Below are 19,091 nucleotides of genomic sequence, written 5' to 3' on the forward strand. Positions count from 1 at the left end.
GCACTATATTCTCTAATAAAAAGTATAATCTCTAAAAAGTCAGCCACTCATGCATTTCTCACTTACTGTACCGCTGAAAACTATACATAAGTCCTCTGCTCTGTCAAACACATCTCATATAATAAAGAGTAGAAACTATGTCATGCTCCTCCGTCTTAAATCGACTCGCTTCTCCTTCATCTCATGTACCTGTATGGCAGTGACATGACTGCTGCTATAATTAAACCCATCACAACCATTATGTCTTTGTCACCTAATCTATTCTCTCCTCCACTGGCTGCGTCTGTCTGTAACCGCAGACTTCCCGCCCTCAGCCCTGACTGACAGCCCCCGCGGAGCCTGTGGTCACTCCGTGTGAGTGACACGAGGGGCAGCGGGGCTACTGCATTACCTCCCTCCCCTCCCTCCCTTCCCAGCTCCTCCTGATCCTGCGATCCATGCAGCACCTCGCACCGGCGATCGCCACCTCTGCTCCAATATCCAGCAGCAAAGCCTCAAGGCCTGAAAATAGAACTCATTAACACGTTTAGTAAGTACAAATGAGATGACTGTCTCCTGATGGACTGTCTATCTTTTGGATCAGCTTTCAAGGAGAGTGTCTGGTAATGACAAGATTGAGGGAAACCAATATTATAATGTGCTGCCGGTCTCCTCTGAAAATGGGCTTGATGACAGGGAGAGCCTCTCGCACCCACACATGGCCTGACTCTCAAAGCGGACACCTATGTGTGTGCTCGTTTACGGGTGTGCGAGTTTGCAAAATAAAATCGGGCGCATATTTACACCCCTGTGACATAACTGAGGGTGAAATCACACACGGTGCATAAAACATACAGGGCACGCACAAGGTCCCAAAATACTGCATTGAAAAGAAAAAAGTTCATGTCCTGATTTTGAGAAGCTTTCAACTTGTCCTCGTTGAATTTATCACTTTTCTTATTCCGTATCTAAACACTCATCTTTGACATTTATGCTGCCCCTGTTCTCCTCTAATCCAGATCTACTGGACAGCCTGGCACAATCAGGACCCAGACTCTACCCGCCTCCCAGCCCGGGGGCAAAGCCAGCCAGTATTTACAGAACGAGGGTTCAGTCGGGAGGGGCAGCAAAAATCTGGACAGAAGACATTTTTATTCACAGCCCATCCCAGAATAGCGCGGTGGCTTTCTGGTCAATCTGCTATTACAGGATGAGCCAGCGGAGGAATTCATACTGAGCTTGTCCATAAAGCAGGGGGCACAGGGAGAGAAAAGACTTGCTTGTGTTAGTTAGAGCAGCAAGGTCATATGAATGCTGATACGCAACTGGAAAATCTATAAAGCTATCATTTTGGCTTTTTAATAAACGTCTAGTCTTTTGTAATATTTTCAAAATGAAAAGTAATGTATTTATGAATTTCCTGGCACGTTCTGTGGACAGCAAACAATTTCCTATGCTGCCTCGATGCCCTTCGGACAGGGATTAGAAGGCAGGCGACTGACGGAGGCCTGACTGAGCTGCGGGCCCTCTGGGGCCCTACTCATCCAGGCCTGCACAGTCCTCATCCTCATATCCACTCTGCATCACCGGGGCAATAATAACAGCCTTTATTAAAAGCGCATTGCAACAGTGTCTGTCTATACAACTTACTTTCAGATTGGCCATAATGTGGCATGTAGAAAAGGTTCTTGTGGTTAGGGGCTACAATATCCTGTTTCTGGAAAGGTTTACTTTGCATTTTAACAAGCATGAATAAAGGAGGACATTCCAGAAATGGCTACCGTCTGTTGTGCTCTTGCCCGTGGGGAGCGAAAGCTCAGACCGCGGCCCTTGCATGCCATCAGAGCGTGGCCTGGCTCACCTCTGATTTTACCTGGCTTTAGTGGCTTTAGCTTAGCCACTGGACATGCAGATAGTAGGGTATGATAGAGTATGATAGCATATTGTTAATATGTTGCAAGGAAGCAGTTAGAAGCAGAGGATAAGACCAAAGGATGAAGGCATGGTTCAATATAACGCATATTAGATATTTGTAACAGTAATTTTCCTGTCTGCCATCATTGAATCTCAATGTGAGCTGCAAGGTGTTGCGCAAATCCGAAAATATAAATGACTTTTCTGTATTTGCTTTATTAGTGCATTTTTTCCATGTCACTGCCCATTTTCCAGCTTTTTCAGAGCACCTCAAGAATTATGCATGAGGCGGAGAGGGGGGGGAAGAGAAATGCCTCTGTTGTCAGGACAGGCCTCACTATTAGGTGTGTGACCCTGAAAACGCACCCCTTTTAGCGAAACAAGCAATGGATCTCATTTTGGATACCACTATTATGCAGTAATTTGTATGCATCCTTTCGTCTCATTTCCATTTAATAATGCACACAGCTCCCCCTGCCCAGTTTCTCAAACTGGTCATTAAAAGTAACGCTGATCTAAACTGGAGGCTTAAGTTCCACTTACAAGCTCTCACGGTGTGGTGGATAAAACAACTCAAAGTAAGATGACCCCCTCCCCAAACCCAGCCTTCGCCCTTGAATACCCAGGCCTGTATGTCTCCACAGACGGGAGACAATGACTGGTGGCTGCCCAGCCTTCTCCTTCCCAGTCTCCTAGACTCACAGACAGGGATTTCCTCCTGCGATGAGAGCCAAGCCGTCACAGCCCAGCGATCAAGGGCCTGCCATCTGTGACTGAGGCAGATTTACAGCAGGAGCTAATCCACACTGTCAGCCACGTTTGTTCTCCATCTCTGCCTCCTCCATACACATAAATGCACACAGAAAAATACTAATATTTTACCCTTATGAAATGTTCTCGCCTGCATTTCTCTCTCACACACACACACACACACACACAGCAAAGCAAACATTTCTCGCAGTAGGGCATCCACCCTTCAGTGCAATTTAACTTTGCCCTTTTTAAAAGGCATGATCTCATTCTGTTCCGCGCTCAAAAAATAACTTTAGTCGATTAAATGTTAAGAAATGAGAAACCTCAATGTGTCATTGAGTTATATGCCCTGGTGAACATCATTCATACGAAATAGGGTCATCGTACGCTCAAGTGTCACACACGCAAACTCCCCAAACTTGTTTCCCCCACTTCTTTTGCATCCATTCCTCACTATCTCCTCTTATTCTCCACAGTATAACTCTCATACACATAACCTCCCGATGCTTTACGCTGCCAGCAGTCACAATTAACCCCCACACTTGACATCAACATGACACTAGGTTTTACCTTTTCTCTGCAACCACTAAACCTAAAATATATATTGTCCTCATGCTGTCAGTGAATGCTTCATGGGAGTTTTAACATGTCTCTCTTGCCTTCTCTGTCACATACATGTCTCTCTTTCCAATTGTTCTGTGTCTACCTTGTAATGAGCTGCTATTCTTAAAGCTAGAGAACTAGCACTGGTGCACACAGTGCGTTGAGCTTTATTCAGTGATCTCTACACACTGGGCAGCTGTGTGGGGCTGGGGGTCCCTCTGTGATCCCCTTTGTTTCCCCCACAGATAAAGGGTAAAAGACGACAAACGGAGGCAGGGCCACGCAGCAACATGCCTAAGCAGCACATTTTGAGTGCGAGCAAGAATTAAAACAATGCGAGCCTTTTATCCCTGTGTTAGTCTAATTGGAGAGAAACCTCATTTCTGCTGCCCTTGCTCTCCTCGGACATCTGGCCCAGAGGAGATATGTGGCACCGAATCCCTACAGTCTGCTGCGTCCTCATAAGGGGCATTAATATGCAGCGTTGGAAAGTGTAAAACACACCAGATCATGCAGGAGCTAGCCGAAATGTATTCCATTGCCGTCATAGAAAGGTGACTCAAAGACATTATTGTTTAACATGGAGGGATTCTAGGGATCTTTTTAAAGAATTATGTCATGCTACCATTTCATACCACCTCTGTGTGTAATGTTGCCACATGTTTGATGCTAGTTGTGAGTGTTTTGGGGGGAAAAAAGGCTTTTTTTGCAAAAATCCTTTAAAGGCTACAAGCCCGGCACCTAACGCCGGCAGAGAACCACTCGCAGGATCACAGAACGGCAGCAGGCGAGGGAATTACTGTCTAGGTGACCCAGAAATCCAGGGGCAACTTTGTTTTAACAAGCCAGGGAACGTTCCACCACTTTAGCAACTATGCCTCAACCACAAAAAAGAGCCCCGTGCCACAGAAGAGCCAGCGAAGAGGAAATTAAATATTACACTGGGAGGGAATGGTTCAGCCCTGGTGGAGGGGTGGGGCTGTGAGGTGGACCAGCGCAGCTGAGGCTGTTGGAACAAGGCATCTGGGGTGTGAAATGGTAGAAGTGAGAGGTGTGGAGTCAGCTAGTTTAGAGTTAATGATTACAGAAGAAGAGGTATGATCATTATTGACGTGATCAAGATGCTTTTTCTTTTAGTTTTACACACTTCATTTCATTTTGAAAAGAAACAAATGGGGGTAATGGAGGACTTAAGATCTAAATAATAGCGGATCATAATGACTGATCTTGTGTTTATATGGTTATCTGTCTGCAGCTTGTTGTAAAAGAGCAGAATGAAGGCTTGGAATTAGTAAAACATAACAAAAAATCTGTTTATATTTTGTCAGATACTAGTCTGCTCAAGTAAGGGAGGGTTATTGTAATTTGATGAAGCTCTGCAGGGGAGTAACCACTGTCTTCGTGTTTGTGTGTGTGTGTATAATGATACTACCCACACACAGCCCCACTGCAGGGGCCCATTACCCAACCTAAAGCTCGGATCCCTCACCCTGGCACAAACATGGGCATCTAGCACATCAAATATTAAAAGAGAAAAAAGGGATTGATAAACACATCTGCCAAAAAAAAAAAAAAAAACACAACAACTCCTCCTGTCTGAACACAAAAAAGTAGATTCCCAACCCCCAACCCTTTTAACCTAAATGGCCCTTCCTCCTGCCTCTGCATGTTCGCCTGTCCACTGTACTGTAGTCATTAACATATTTGGAGTGCAGCGAGCAGAAAGCTTAATTGTCCCTAATTGCTCAGCTAAATATGTTCTCTAATGATTTGCTTCAGATCTGTGACTGCCTTTTGCGCAATTTCCCGGCCGCTGGCTTCATTATCCCTGCCTCCTTGGAACAAAGCATCTTCACAGGCTGGCCTCCACCCCCCCCCCACCCCCCCTGCATAACACAGACAGCGAGTATGTGTGCGAGGGAAGTAATGGTTCCCTCTTGGAGGGACACACAATAGAGCCCCTTTGTCAGGGCACAGGAGTTAAAGCGATTGGAAAACCAAATCTCTGCTAAGAAAGAGTGTTAATTGACCGCAGCTCAGTCTTCCTAATCAGTCCATAATAAATGAGCAGCCGAGGCACTTTGTTTCAGTCGTGCTACTGTTGTTGTAGCTGTGTTCTTGTTGTTGGTGCAGCTGCTGCTGTTGTTGGGCTCCTTCTTCTCTGGCCTTAACGCTCTGTCTCAATATGTCTTTGATGGCTGAAAACGACAGCTCCCATTGACAGGGATTTCTTTTACTGCTGAAGGCGGGGATATGTATGTTGCCCAAATGATATGGACCTAAAATTATATCAATATCAAAAATAAATGTGAAAAATAAAGTTGCTCAAATCAGATTAGGAGACTTAACTCCCAGGAATGGTGTCTCTGTCAATGTAAAGTCACACTTAGCAGTGTAATGTACTGTTCTTCCTGTCTAAAAATAGTAATGTACATTTGAGTTTAATACTTCAAAACTACTACAAAAAAAGAACCCAAAACCTCACTTCTATGGGGAGGTAAATGCAAAATGTGACAAATTATCAATGTACATTTTGACAACTCCGGCATATAAAGAGTTTCAGTGGAGCGGATGAATGTGTGCTTGTGTGTAGAAGAGACAGAGCAGCAGAGGTAGGGAGATCAAGAGAGTAAAACACATAAAGAGATGCTAACAAGAAGGGCCACAGGGGCAGGTCCTGACCTGTATCTGAAGAAGAGCATTTGCGAATGGTGAAGATGGAGCTGAGGTCCTCCTCCTCCTCCGGCAGGCCCTTCTGCAAGCGCTGCAGCTTCCTGAGGCTCTCGCTGCGCTGGTGCTTCATGGAGCGCACATGCTGGATCAGGTTGAGCTTGGCCTTGGTCGAGTAGTTGCACAGCACACAGTGGTAGTAGCAGGCATCACCCTCCACCGCGTTTTCGTGCTGCTGCAGGTGCTGTGGGAGGGAATGGAGAGAGAGAGATAGAGAGAAAGATGGAGAAAGAGAGAGAGGGAACGAGAGAGAAAGAGGTTATTGTAGATGGCAGATAGCTGGCTAGGCACCACCGACTCACTTTCACTCAAACAGTTGGCAAATGAACAAATCAATTCCCAATCACAGCCCTGTTGTTTAACATCCAGACCTCTTCCACTTCGGGACAACTGTTTGGACTGCGCACTTTGTCTGCGTGAGTGTCTGTATCAGTGGGCTAACAGGACAGGAGAGGCCTGGGAGGCACGCAACTCTCAGGGGCCCAAGGGCGGGCAGGAATCGCATCAGCCACCCTTCAGAAGCCGTGGGTCCGCAGCCGCAAAGACGGAAGGGAGCATTGATCCCCTTCACTCAACAGAAGCCTCCCGTCTCTGAAAAGGAAACTCCAAACATCTGCTTGTTTCACGCATGGGATACTAAATATTGATCATGGCGAGTTAAATCCTCGCTCTCTCGTAGAGAAAGAGAGGCAAAGTGAGCGGGTGGCGAGGCGGGAGGGGGATTTAGTGCACTCTGAGAGAAACTGGAACATTCCACAACAGGAGGACAACCTTCAGAGGACGGGAAATCAGCACTGATATTGACCTGTCAACCCCAGCACTTCCTCCAAGACTCAACAGCAGGCCCAGTCCAGCCGTCAGCCCGTCCTCAGCAGCGTCCACACGCCTAAACGCCCCGTAGTGACACCATACCACCACAACCTCTTGTCACACCACAGAGCTCCAGTCTAATTACCTCCTGCACAGCTCAATCAATGATGCAAGGCCGACACAATATGGCTAGGCCTGGTGCGAGCATCAGAGTTATTGACCACTATCCTAAAGCATCACACTGATTGTTTCTGCATGTTTACAATGAAAGCCCCCCAGACTCGGTATGGCCACTTGTGTCATGTGACGCTCCTAATATCAAATTCTGGGGTCTCGCTGTGGATTTCCCGGGCTGCAATCAATGTCAATCACCAAAAGTTTTCCTCTTTTTCCTCTAATCTTCTTGCCACCCATGTCTCCTGCATGTGAGGCATGCTGAGAGAACCAAAAAATCTATTTTATATTGAAATATGTTATGTTATGTTATGTTATGTTATGTTATGTTATGTTATGTTATGTTATGTGTCCACCAAACTATTTTGGATAAAGATAGATGCTTCAGATGCCTTTAATACATACCTGTAATTAAAACACTACTGGTAACATTTAATAGTAAATGAATTGATAACATGTAATTTCTCACCTGCTTCGACTGTTATCAGGCCATTAAATAGGACTTAGGGGGCTACTACAGTTACTACGTTGTGAAAGTGAAAGCGAAACTGAAAAGCAACACGTTGTAAAACTGCATGAAATGTTATGTTTTGAACACAAACAAAAACAGGTTTAGGCAACAAGACTATAATTTTTTTTAGGTTTAGGCAACAAAACTACATCTTTTTAGGTTCAGGAAACAAAAACACTGTTAGGTTTAGGCAACAAAACAACTTTATAGGTTTAGGCAAAAAAACACTTTGTTAGGTATCGGCAACAAAACTACAACTTTTTTAGGTTTAGGCAACAAAATGGAGTTTCACGCTATCTACACTACAGCGCCTGACTTCTGCTTCCGTCATTGTTACTACGGTCGTTAGAGGTCGCTGTCGTGTTCCTTTTTACCTTCTTTCGGTGATCTACCATGTGAATAGTTGATAAAACCCACTAGTGGGTGTAGTAGGCCCCTACTGACCCACATCTATGGTGCTTATAGCGACCGATAACGCCAATTTCATGGCCTGATAACAGCTCCAGGTAAAATGCACTGATGAATATTAACCTGCAGTAAGAAGAAGCTAAATACTCAGTACTGAAAGCTTGTGATTAGAGTTGCGTCTAGTCAGTATTTTCAATCAGGTTTTATTACCAGTTCTGCATTTCAAGAGAACAAACCTCCCTGTGTTCATTTACCTTACAGTACACATCAGGCTTACACTTTGATAAAGGGTCAGAAAACTGAACCATTCATCAAGAGGAAACTGAACTATCCTCTCCTGCACTGGATGGCCTGTTTGGCTGGCTGAAAAATGTAAAAGGGAACATTAGACATTTAACCACATTACATCTAAATCAGGTGTTGACAGGCTGGTGGAAAAAAAAAGTCATAACAATATTAGGCTTCCCTAAAATGCTCTTGTCCCTTTCTCCTAATGTTTAATTTTCTGGCAATATTGTAATATTGCTATGGGCTTTTCTGAGCTATTGTGTTTCATTCTCTTTGGTTTCATATTTCTCACTTCTACACCTAAAATGTGCATTAAGACACCGCTTCCAGGAAAAGGAATAGGAGTTTTTTTTTCACTCTCCTTTTTGTGAGCCCCACAGCTCGGTGTAATAGAGTTATTAGGTGATTGTAAAAGGCTCTGTGTCTCTGCGTGCTCTCCTTTCTCGCCTCATTTTAAGCCATCCATGATGTCATGAATAGGTGTTGCTGGATATTGTGGGAGCCCTCCTCCTTCTCCTCCTTTTCCTCTGTGCACAAATATTGCATCAGAACTAAGGTAGAGAGAAACCTGAGAGACAGATTCAGTTATAGATAACACCAAATCCATCATGCAAACTGCTTTTACTCAGAGCAGATGTCTCGAATTAAAAAAAGAGAGCTCTTGCCGCAAATGACTCCAGGCTCCGAAAAAAAAAGAAGACAAGTTTAAAAAAAATGACAGCACCTGACCGAAACTTCAAAGCTAGTCCCAGGAGGTAGAAAAAAAATCCTGGGAGTTTTATAGTTTCCCATAAAAAGCACAGGGTTTATATAGGAGTGAACCTGAGACCGCCTGCCCCTGAATCGGCCATAATTCACTATAAACCTGACTGGCCAGGAAGATGGCCTCAACGGAGCCAAAATTTGCCTGCCCCGGTGCTTGTAGCTCTGTCTACAATGTCAAACGGTTACACCTGTAAACCACCACTTTCACCATCTCTGCACTGGCCGTGACCCAACGCAGTCTGGGGCGTTTTAGAGTCAGTGAACGCGGTAAGAGATCAAACCAACAAGCGATCAGTGAGGTGGCCCCCGCTCATTCACCATTCCAGGGAGGACTGAGGCAAAATGATACCATAGTGAACAGGAGAACAGCACGGCTTGGCCCACGAGTGCAAAACCCCTGTGATCATCACACGCACTAACTCCATCCAACATGGATTCTCACTGGATTCCGCAGGAATTATCTATAGGATTACAGCTAAGAGCACCAACACAGTATGGACACAGTACACTCGCAGTCCATCACCCTCTCTGCTTCACACAGACACACACACACACGCATGCATACACACTTTGAATGTGAAACATAATAATGCATGAGACAGGGCCTATGTCTGTTTCCTATGAACCTGCAATGAAGCCCCTAGTTGATAAATCACCTCCAACTGGAGTGCAGGAATTTGGCGGCTTAATGAAAAAGTCATGTTGAGCTGGGAGGAGTTGGTCGGCCCGGCACTGGGGTTTCTGAGCGCCCTATCGAGGCCCCAACAGGAGGGGAGCTGTGGAGCTTAATGGAGGGGGTGAGGAGGTTGGCTGGGTCAGTGGTGTGGATTCAATACCGCTGAACTGTCTGGGAATTTACAGCAGTCGTATAGGAGATTCAGCTGAGCAAGTAAAAATGTGTGACCGCCTAGAATGTAGTGATGCACTCAACAACAATTGGGCATAGGAGACATTCTGTGTGTATGTGAATGTACTGTACGTGTGGTCTGATTTAACAGAAAAGATCACAAAGGCACACTGATTGTAGGTGCAAATACTTCAGTTATATTGCAGTGTTTTAAAAGAAAGATGCAAGTCCTTGCATTAAAAACTGAGGCTGGTGTGATTACCCTAAATGACACTTAAACCTGCAGTAGGCAGAATGTTTTTGGCATCATTGGGCAAAGGTTTCATAATAACCTTTCAGCATATTGTTATTCAAGTGCTCTGAGAGAAAACTAGACTTCTTCACCTCCTCATGGCTCTGTTTTCAGGCTTTAAAAAATCTATTCCGTGACGGGAGACTTTGGCCAATCACAGGTCATTTCAGACAGAGAGCGTTCTTATTGGCTGTTCATTCAACGGAGGAAGCTGTAAATCACTCGCAAACTCCGATCAAGCGGTCAAACTAGGCAGCGCTGATCAAATGTGAATCAATATTCTAAATGTTTTCAGAAACATCTTGAAAGAAGGTTTGCTCCGGCTGGTGGGCGGTGCTTGGTATTTCCTCAACTGATTTCGACATGGCTGCCGGGTCACAAACTTTCTCAATTTACAGCTAAACAGTACACTACAAGATGTTTCTGAAAACATTTGAGGCGAGAAATAGGCATCAGCGCTGCCTAGTTTGACCGTTTGATCGGAGTTTGCGAGTGATTGACAGCTGCTCAGAGACGGCAGGCTCCAGCTCGGCTCTGATTGGTTATTTTCTTCCGGTCTGTGAAATCCTGTAGATGACGTTAAGAGCACCGGAGGACACAGAAGCACATGATTTTTTTTTTTTAGGATTACCTGCCTCATGCACTACTGTCAGGATATAGTGACCGTTTTATAAAAATAACTTTTTTGTAATCATATTTGCTCCATTTCCACCCACTGCAGCTTTAACTACCTTTGTTGTTTTAAATATTTCAAAAGATGTTCTAAATTAGATTTAACATGAGAGATCACCTTCAATCTGGGTTCTCCGCCTAGTTATAAGCTTTGTTTAATACTGTGGTGATTTTCATAGTTTAAAAATGCAATCGTGTTTTTTCAAGCCTCTCTCTTCCATGGAGCACCTTATCTCTTTCTGTGGAGGCTGAAGCAGTGCTCTGTGCTTTTTCAGGTAAAGAGGGACAGGGGCGGTGTGGGCACCACCCCATCCTCTCTCGCACAACTCCACAGTGAACCTTGCCCTCTGAGTGGGCAATGCACGCCTGTATCAGTTTCACCACCCACCCGGAGCACTGCATACATCTGCATTTCCATCCACTTAAATGCAAAGTAAAAGTGCACCTTTAACACAAAACAGTGTGGTTGCTGAGAGAGTCCAACTAGCACAAGATAGAGGTGGGTATTACTGGAAGGGTGGAAGGGAGACAGAGAGCCGGTAATTCCAAAGAATGGCTCCCAATGGAGCTGTATAATACAGCATGTACACGCAACAAACACGCACAATAGTATAGATGAAAAGAAATGTACACACACAAACATGCACATGCAGACTCACACACACACACACACACACACACACACACACACACACACACACACACACACACACACACACACACACACACACACACACACACACACACACAGCCACATACCATTACGATCATACCCTAATTTCCACCATTAAATTTGGCAGTGCTGTTAATACAAAATTAATGCATTAAAACAGATGACTATCTGTGAGCTAAATAGCTATCAATTCTAAGAGAGCTGCCAAATTCCCTCTGTGAGAGAGCCAGTGAGTATCTGCCTGGATATTGCTTTGTAACTGTCTCTCCCCCCCTCCTATTCTCGGCACTAAAAGCTGGTGTCTGAGTGTGTGTATGTGTGTGCGCCATGGGAGGCTCGCATGGGTTAGAAAACTGCAATTCACACCTGACGCCATGCAACGCACTGCAATAGAGCAGACCGGTCTCCTTATATGAATGAGCAGATTTTATCCTCTAAAATCTCAGCGGTTGGAGTCAGGTTTGGCCTATCACCTGGAGAAAACAATACCGACCAGTTCTTGGCTTGAGACGTGTCAGAATAAGTCAAGCAGCACCTTTGTTATTCAAACATAATGAGGTCATGGCGGCGATCATAACCAGTGAGGTAACTGTATTTCACTCTGAAGGAAGACAATGTGATGTGCCTGTTGGGTTGAAAAACACACCATGACCGAAGGGAAACGAAAACACCCTTAATGACTGTGTGACAACACGCACGTACTGTAGAGTATATGTAGATTTCTTACTATCCAATTGCATCCAAAAGAGAACATCTGAAAAGTAGTTGCCCAATTGCTGCCTAATTATGAAGGTTATAAATCAGGATTAAGTTAAACCTGCAGTAGGCAGAATGTTTTTGGCATCATTGGGCAAAATTTCCATAATAACCTTTCAGCATATTGTAATTCAAGTGTTCTGACAGAAAACTAGACTTCTGCACCTCCTCATGGCTCTGATTTCAGGCTTTAGAAAATCTAGCGTGTGACGGAAGACTTTGGCCAATCACAGGTCATTTCAGAGAGAGAGCGTTCCTATTGGCTGTGCTCCGGCTGGTGGGTGGAGCTTGGTATTTCCTCAACTGATCTCAACATGGCTGCCGGGTCACAAACTTTCTCATTTTACAGCTAAACAGTACACTACAAGATGTTTCTGAAAACATTTTATGCGAGAAATAGACAATACAGTAACAGAATACTGATTCATATTTGATCAGCGCTGCCTAGTTTGACCGTTTGATCGGAGTTTGCGAGTGATTGACGGCTGCTCAGAGACGGCAGGCTCCACCTCGGCTGTGATTGGTTGTTTTCCTCCGGTCTGTGAAATCTTGCAGATGCCTTTAGGAGCACCGGAGGACACAGAGGCACATCATTTTTTTCAAATTACTTGTCTCATGCACTACTGTCAGGATATAGTGACCATTTTATAAAAAAAAACGTTTTTTAATCATATTTGCTCAAACTCTACCCACTGTTGCTTTAAATTTAAAAAATACATATTTTAATCATGAGGATTAAGTTTGAGGTTGAGGTCTAGAGAATGAAAATATCTTAATTTAATGACCCCTTTTCTTCCCAGCAGCAGCGTATTTGTACATGTGCAGAGGTTTGTTGGGGACTTGGTTCTCATAAATCTGCACTCTGGGATTCCCCTGGAACGTAAGCAGGTTATTTAGGAAAGCGAAGCGGAGCAACTGGAGTCAGCGAGTGCTCGCCGTTTGGCCTGTGTTTCCCCGTCTGCCAGCAGCACGAACAACAGCCCCGACCACAGAGGCCCCCGCTGGGTGCCAAGTGCGGTGGCTGCTTTGAATTAGCCACTGCAAGCTGCAACATGCCTAAAAGTTAGGTTGTGGATTAAGGGGACTGTGTATTCCAGGCTCAAACTGCCTACCTACTGCTTCCTGAACCTCATCCCCACCCTTGTCCTTTCTTCTCTTCTTCTCTCCCTAATCCCCGCCACCCCTCCGTCGCATCCTGTCCCTCTGTCTCAAACCCCATAATGTGCTAAGTTGCTTCCTCTGCTGCTTCACTGTAGAAATGATCCATCACTACCGGCGAATAAAAACAGGCTGCATATTTGTCTCTGGAAGAGGGAAGAGAGCAACAAAACGGACCTCTGTGTCGTGAGGGAGGGCAGCGAGGTAAAGATGGATCGCTGTAGGTGTCCTTGGAGAGGATGACTTAACACAGGTCTGTATAACAAAATAGCCGGGGAGGGGGTCATGGAGACACTTAAAGACAATACGGCTACTGGTGCTCCACACCCACCACTCTTACTTACTTTAACATTAAATAAAGCAATAATTATTGAATTCCGTTTGAATGAGTAAGATGCTAGAAAGTAAACAATGGGAACATAATTGCAGAGGGAAGGCAATCAATGCAGGCAGTCATTTGGGCCATGTTGATTGTGCAGGCCGCCGTATGTGTTCAGTGTGCGCGTGTAAGTGTGTAGCAAATCCAAGGTGAGCTGAGGGGAGTATGTGCTGTGACAAGGAGCTGAGTAATACACTCTACCGTACACACGCACAAAACAAGAGTTGGGTAATCCCTCCTTCAATAATGACCCAGGGCTCTAAACAATAGTTCTCAATCAGCTGATCAATGTGTCCACATAATTCATGTGCGAGTCACTGTCTTTGAAACGGGAAGAGGCGGAGGATAAGCGAGCGGGCGGTGGAGAGATCAATGCCCTGTGTGGTGATAACGAGCCTGGGCCTATGCCCACAGGAGCCCCGCGCTGGCGTCCAGGGTCTCTCTCATTAAGAACATTTGGATAAGCATGGCTATACATACATAATGTGCACTTCTAATCGCAGCCAGATAAACACATTTCCCCCCCTCCCTAATGAGCTCGGTCCTGCTTTTGTGACACACGGCGATGACTCCAAAACAGGCAGGAAATGATGTCAATACCCAAATAAGAAAAGAAAAAAAAAGAGTAAAGCAAATTAACAGCAAGTTGTTGGCCTCCTCTTTCAGGAGCTAATTAACAGCTTAACCTCCTGGTGCTTTTATGAAAGCCATGCTGGGAGGAGCTTGCCAAAATTGCAGTACAATGAGTCTGCCTGCAGGAGGCGGGAGCAGGGTGGAGCCGCGGGGGTACCCAAACAACTGTTACAGACACTTGATGACATGTGTGGTGGCAAGGTACCATCTGGAAGCAGAGCGGGGCAAATCAGGACCTGCCCTGGCCCTTCTCTCCATTACCCAGAGTCCTGTGTCAACATCACAACCCGCCATTTTGGACAGTGGTGACAATAATTACTTACAGGGGCTGGGGAAAACATGTTTTGATTTGCGTTTTTAGCAAAACAGGAGGCACACAGCAGGCTGAGAGGTTCCGATTTTCAGTTTGAATAACAGCTCATTGCATCAGTGTTTCACTCTTATCACAATAATAAGTCATGACATTAGGGAGGAAAAGAACAGGTTTTGTGTGGTAACAAGGCTTTAAGCTGTGATAGTGCCAGAAGGAAAAAAAGTAGGGCTGTCAATCGATTCAAATATTTAATCATGGTTAATCACATGATTGTCCATAGTTAATCACGATTAATTGCAAATGAATCACACATTTTTTTATCTGTTCATCATGTACCTTAAAGGGAGATTTGTCCAGTATTTAATACATCAAGATGGGAGTGGGCACATTGCTTTATGAAATGTATGTATATATTAATTATTGGAAATCAATTAACAACACAAAACAATGACAAATATTGTCCAGAAAACCTCACAGGTACTGCATTTAGCATAACAAATATGCTCAAATCATAACATGGCAAACTGCAGCCCAACAGGCAACAACAGCTGTCAGTGTGTCAGTGTGCTGACTTGACTATGACTTGCCCCAAACTGCATGTGATTATCATAAAGTGGGCATGTCTGTAAAGGGGAGACTCGTGGGTACCCATAGAAACCATTTTCATTCACATATCTTGAGGTCAGAGGTCAAGAGACCCCTTTGAAAATGGCCATGCCAGTTTTTCCTCGTCAAAATTTAGCGTAAGTTTGGAACATTATTTAGGATCCTTTCCGACAAGCTAGTATGACATGGTTGGTACCAATGGATGGAGTTTCGATGCCAGTAGCTTCACTCTAGCTTTAAAACTGAGCCGGCTACAACCTAAAAATTGCAAATTGTGTTAATGCGTTAAAGAAATTAGTGGCGTTAAAACTAATTTGCTTTAACGCGTTAATTATCGCGTTGACTTTGACAGCCCTAGAACATAGATAATACAAAAAAAGGAATATGTCTTAAACTGTAAAGACTACAATGAGACACAGAGAACCAGTTATCAATACTCCACCCTATACCGGTATCTGAGTATTCTTCACAAGCAGACAAAGGTGACTGCATCCCACTAATATTACTCTAAAAAACACTCCCTGTATTCTGGCTAAGCAAGATTTAAATCTGAATCACAGCCAACGTGACGAGTCATGTACGCCTGTGCTTTCCACTATAGATCGTGTGTTTAAGTATACAGCTTTTTCCTGTGAGCAATACCTGCGAAGCTATCAATCAAACAGAATCATCTTATAGATCTACGACTTCCATGTGATTTAGGAGGAAAAGCTCAGGAATGTATGAAAGGCACAGAACAGGGCTATTAATGGAAGTATGTGTGTGCATACTAGATAAGAACAAGATGACTGACTACCTAGATCTGGACTCTGCTGTACTGTAGGTCACTGATGTGTTAGTAGGCTAAAGGCAAAGGCAACCCTGCACCCACACAGCTGACAAGAGTCTACAACACCTCACGGTCTCTCCTTTGACACTCGCCAGCCCGACAATGGCGGTGTGGCCTTGTGGAGCCGCCACAGCAAAAAGCTTGTTAGATGGAGGCAAAGGATGAGAAAGAGTTTGGAGAGGAGCGGAGGTGAAAGAGTCCCATAGGAGCGAGGGAGAGGGTGAGTCGGGGGATAGGAGGGTGTTGGATTAAGATACAGGCAAACACCACTTGTAATGATTAATGCAGTCAGCGAGAATTAAATTCAGAGCAGGAACATTACCCAAACACAATTAGTCCTCGAGAACAAACATCACACTCTGCCGTGAATGCAGATTCATTGCCATATTATTGTGAGAGAGTAGCCGTCAGAAGTCAAAAGGACTCCGGAAGTAAAACTCAACATGTCTGACGTGGGCTTCCTCGATTATTAGAGGGGTTTTTTTAAATAGATTTTTTAATGCTAGAATCAATGTATTTGCTTCATTTGTGTCTGTGCGGAGGTAGAAGGAAGTTACCGTTTTTATTGTTGTAGTCTGAGTAACGTGACGTCATATCAGCTCCGTATCCGTCAACCAAAACAAACCGCAGTGAGCCGAAATGAAAAATTAGAAAACGGCGGAGGGTCTGCGTGGATACGACCTGCACCCTCATATTTTAAATTTAAAGTGGTAAACACTACACATACAGTAAAGTATGGAAACACTTTGGGTTTCACACATTACCAGGAAAAGCAGAGCTAGACATCACGGCTAAAGCTGCATGCTAACTCTCACATGGACAGGAATCGTTATCGCATTGCGGTACCGTGCGGTCAAGCCAGCCATCACTCGCATCTCTATGGTCAAATCAGCCGACGCTACAACTGTAGAGCACCCATATACTGACATTTATGTTAAATGCATTCAAACGGCTCCAATGAAGCTGACCATCAATGCATAAAGAGAACGGAGCTGATGGCAGAGCTAGCGACGGACTTGGCGAAGTTAGCGGAAGTATACACGTGCGACTCTGTCCGGTTTTCAAAATAAGGTGTTAACAAAGGGAACTGTAAATACAAAATACATATATGGAAACTTGACTTCAGGACATCACTGACTACATATTTGCTGAAAATCAAACATTTTTAATGTATCAATTTAGATATTTTCCAAAGTAAAAGTCCCTAGAAGTGTATGATTCAACTTTTTCCCATGATCTAGTGTTAAAATAGTTAACAAAAATTGCAATAAATCGTAATATCGAATTGCAATACTTAAAAATCGCAGTACATATCGAATCGGCACCAAAGTACGGTGATAGTATCGAATCGGGAGATAGGTGTATCGTCCCAGCCATAACGATTATGTGTCCCCCTTCCCACCTTGTGCACTATTGTGACCCAGAAAAGCCCTTAAATGTGCCCACAACAGCAGTGGGGGGTGACCAGAAGCCATGCTTATACTGAACTGCAGGTCTGCCCACGCTCTTGCTTCTATAAGCCTATTGTCATTAGCTGATCTCCTGTTCCACCTTTTCGCTGACGTAATGGCAGAGAGGAGACACAGAATACAGTCTCCTCAGGCTTGTATTATCTAGCTTTCACCCTTGGCGTTCTCAGTTTGGTAGTGTAAATATTTCATTACCACATAATTGGTTGCTGCTTCAGGCTACTGTAACACTGTATGTTTTCTGACTATCCTGTATCCTTTTTTTAATGTAAAATTCATAGAAATGTGTTTTGGGGAGAGGGTGTTTGAGCTCTCGTGAGGGGAAATGTTTAGTTGTTCATGCTCTGCCCTCGCACCAGCTTCCTAGAGACACCAGCTAATTAAGAACAGTGATGATGTGCTCAGCCAGTGTCAATATTTAACCCAGTCTTACTCTGCTATCTTTATTAGAAGCACTGCGCCGACAAAAGGAGCAACGCGGCCTTGGAGAGGTCCTCTTCTTAAAATGAAAATTAATGAGTGGGGTTGAGTGGAGGTGAATGCACAGAGTGGGTCCATATGTGGGCTTATTTGCATGGAACGTGAAGTACCTTGTTGGAGTGAAACTGCTGTTGAGGGTTCTTCAAGCAATTCATACAGCAAACACCCACCAGTTTCACCTTCCACGCCACTAAAAGCTGCATCTTTAATGAGTGGAACCCTGACATTGCACCTTTGGTGTTATAAACTAAAGATAAAAAACATTTTAAGTGTAATATAAAATACTATTGCTTCCATAATTTTGATTATTTCAAGTGTCAGGGTCTTAAAACAAATCACTAAACCATCTTGTTTATTCTTCAGTAGGTCAAGTCAATTAAATTTGATTTATATAAACCAATATCGCAAATCACAAATTTGCTTCACAATCTGTACAGAATATGACACCTTCTGTTATTGGACCGTCACAGTGGATAATAATAAGTAAGAAGTCTTTTAGCTTTTACCATCTTGAATTGGAACCATATCATTAAAATGCAGAAAGACACAGATGTTGCCCCCCCCCCCCCCAAAAAAAGAAATAAGGACCTAATATTGTTTTCTTCTTCATAAAACCAATCGTAGCCTTTGACCTATGCCCACAGGGAGGTATTGCACTTTTAAAAAATGTTGCTCCATGCAGTGCCCCCCCCCTCCCTCCCATGAGCACAGCCAACTCTATCACTAATACACATGTGCCTCGCTAACACACACATTTCTTTACGGGGTCATTCTGTTGGGCCTGCTCATTAGCCAAAGAAAAAAAGACATAACTCCACTTTCCATAAAAAAAGGAAACAAAAGTGCTCATTGATCAGGGTGATCAATTGAGGATCAATAACCTAAACCCTCATCATTCCCAGTGCAGCGTAATTGCAGCTGAAATATAGTTGTCATCACTAAAAATCAAACACAGACCAGACTAATTGGAAGAGGGCCTATTGCTTTGCTCATGCTGGAGCAAAAAGCTTTGCAAAGCCCCAGAAAAAACTTGTGATGGCCGGTCACTG

The 19,091-nt window shown here is 44.2% G+C and overlaps 1 protein-coding gene across 6 annotated transcripts in view; it reads right to left on the reverse strand.

Annotated features, from left to right (window-relative positions):
• zfhx3b (zinc finger homeobox 3b) overlaps positions 1 to 19,091 on the reverse strand; it is a 365,979-nt gene that overhangs the window by 55,094 nt on the left and 291,794 nt on the right. For all 6 annotated transcript variants that reach the window (XM_074617828.1, XM_074617854.1, XM_074617862.1 and 3 more), the window contains one exon: positions 5,932 to 6,163. In XM_074617828.1, coding sequence (XP_074473929.1) covers positions 5,932 to 6,163 — 232 coding nt within the window. The remainder of the gene's footprint in view (positions 1 to 5,931; positions 6,164 to 19,091) is intronic.

This window comes from Sebastes fasciatus, chromosome 2, assembly GCF_043250625.1.
Source record: "Sebastes fasciatus isolate fSebFas1 chromosome 2, fSebFas1.pri, whole genome shotgun sequence".
In the NCBI taxonomy this organism is placed as follows: domain Eukaryota; kingdom Metazoa; phylum Chordata; class Actinopteri; order Perciformes; family Sebastidae; genus Sebastes; species Sebastes fasciatus.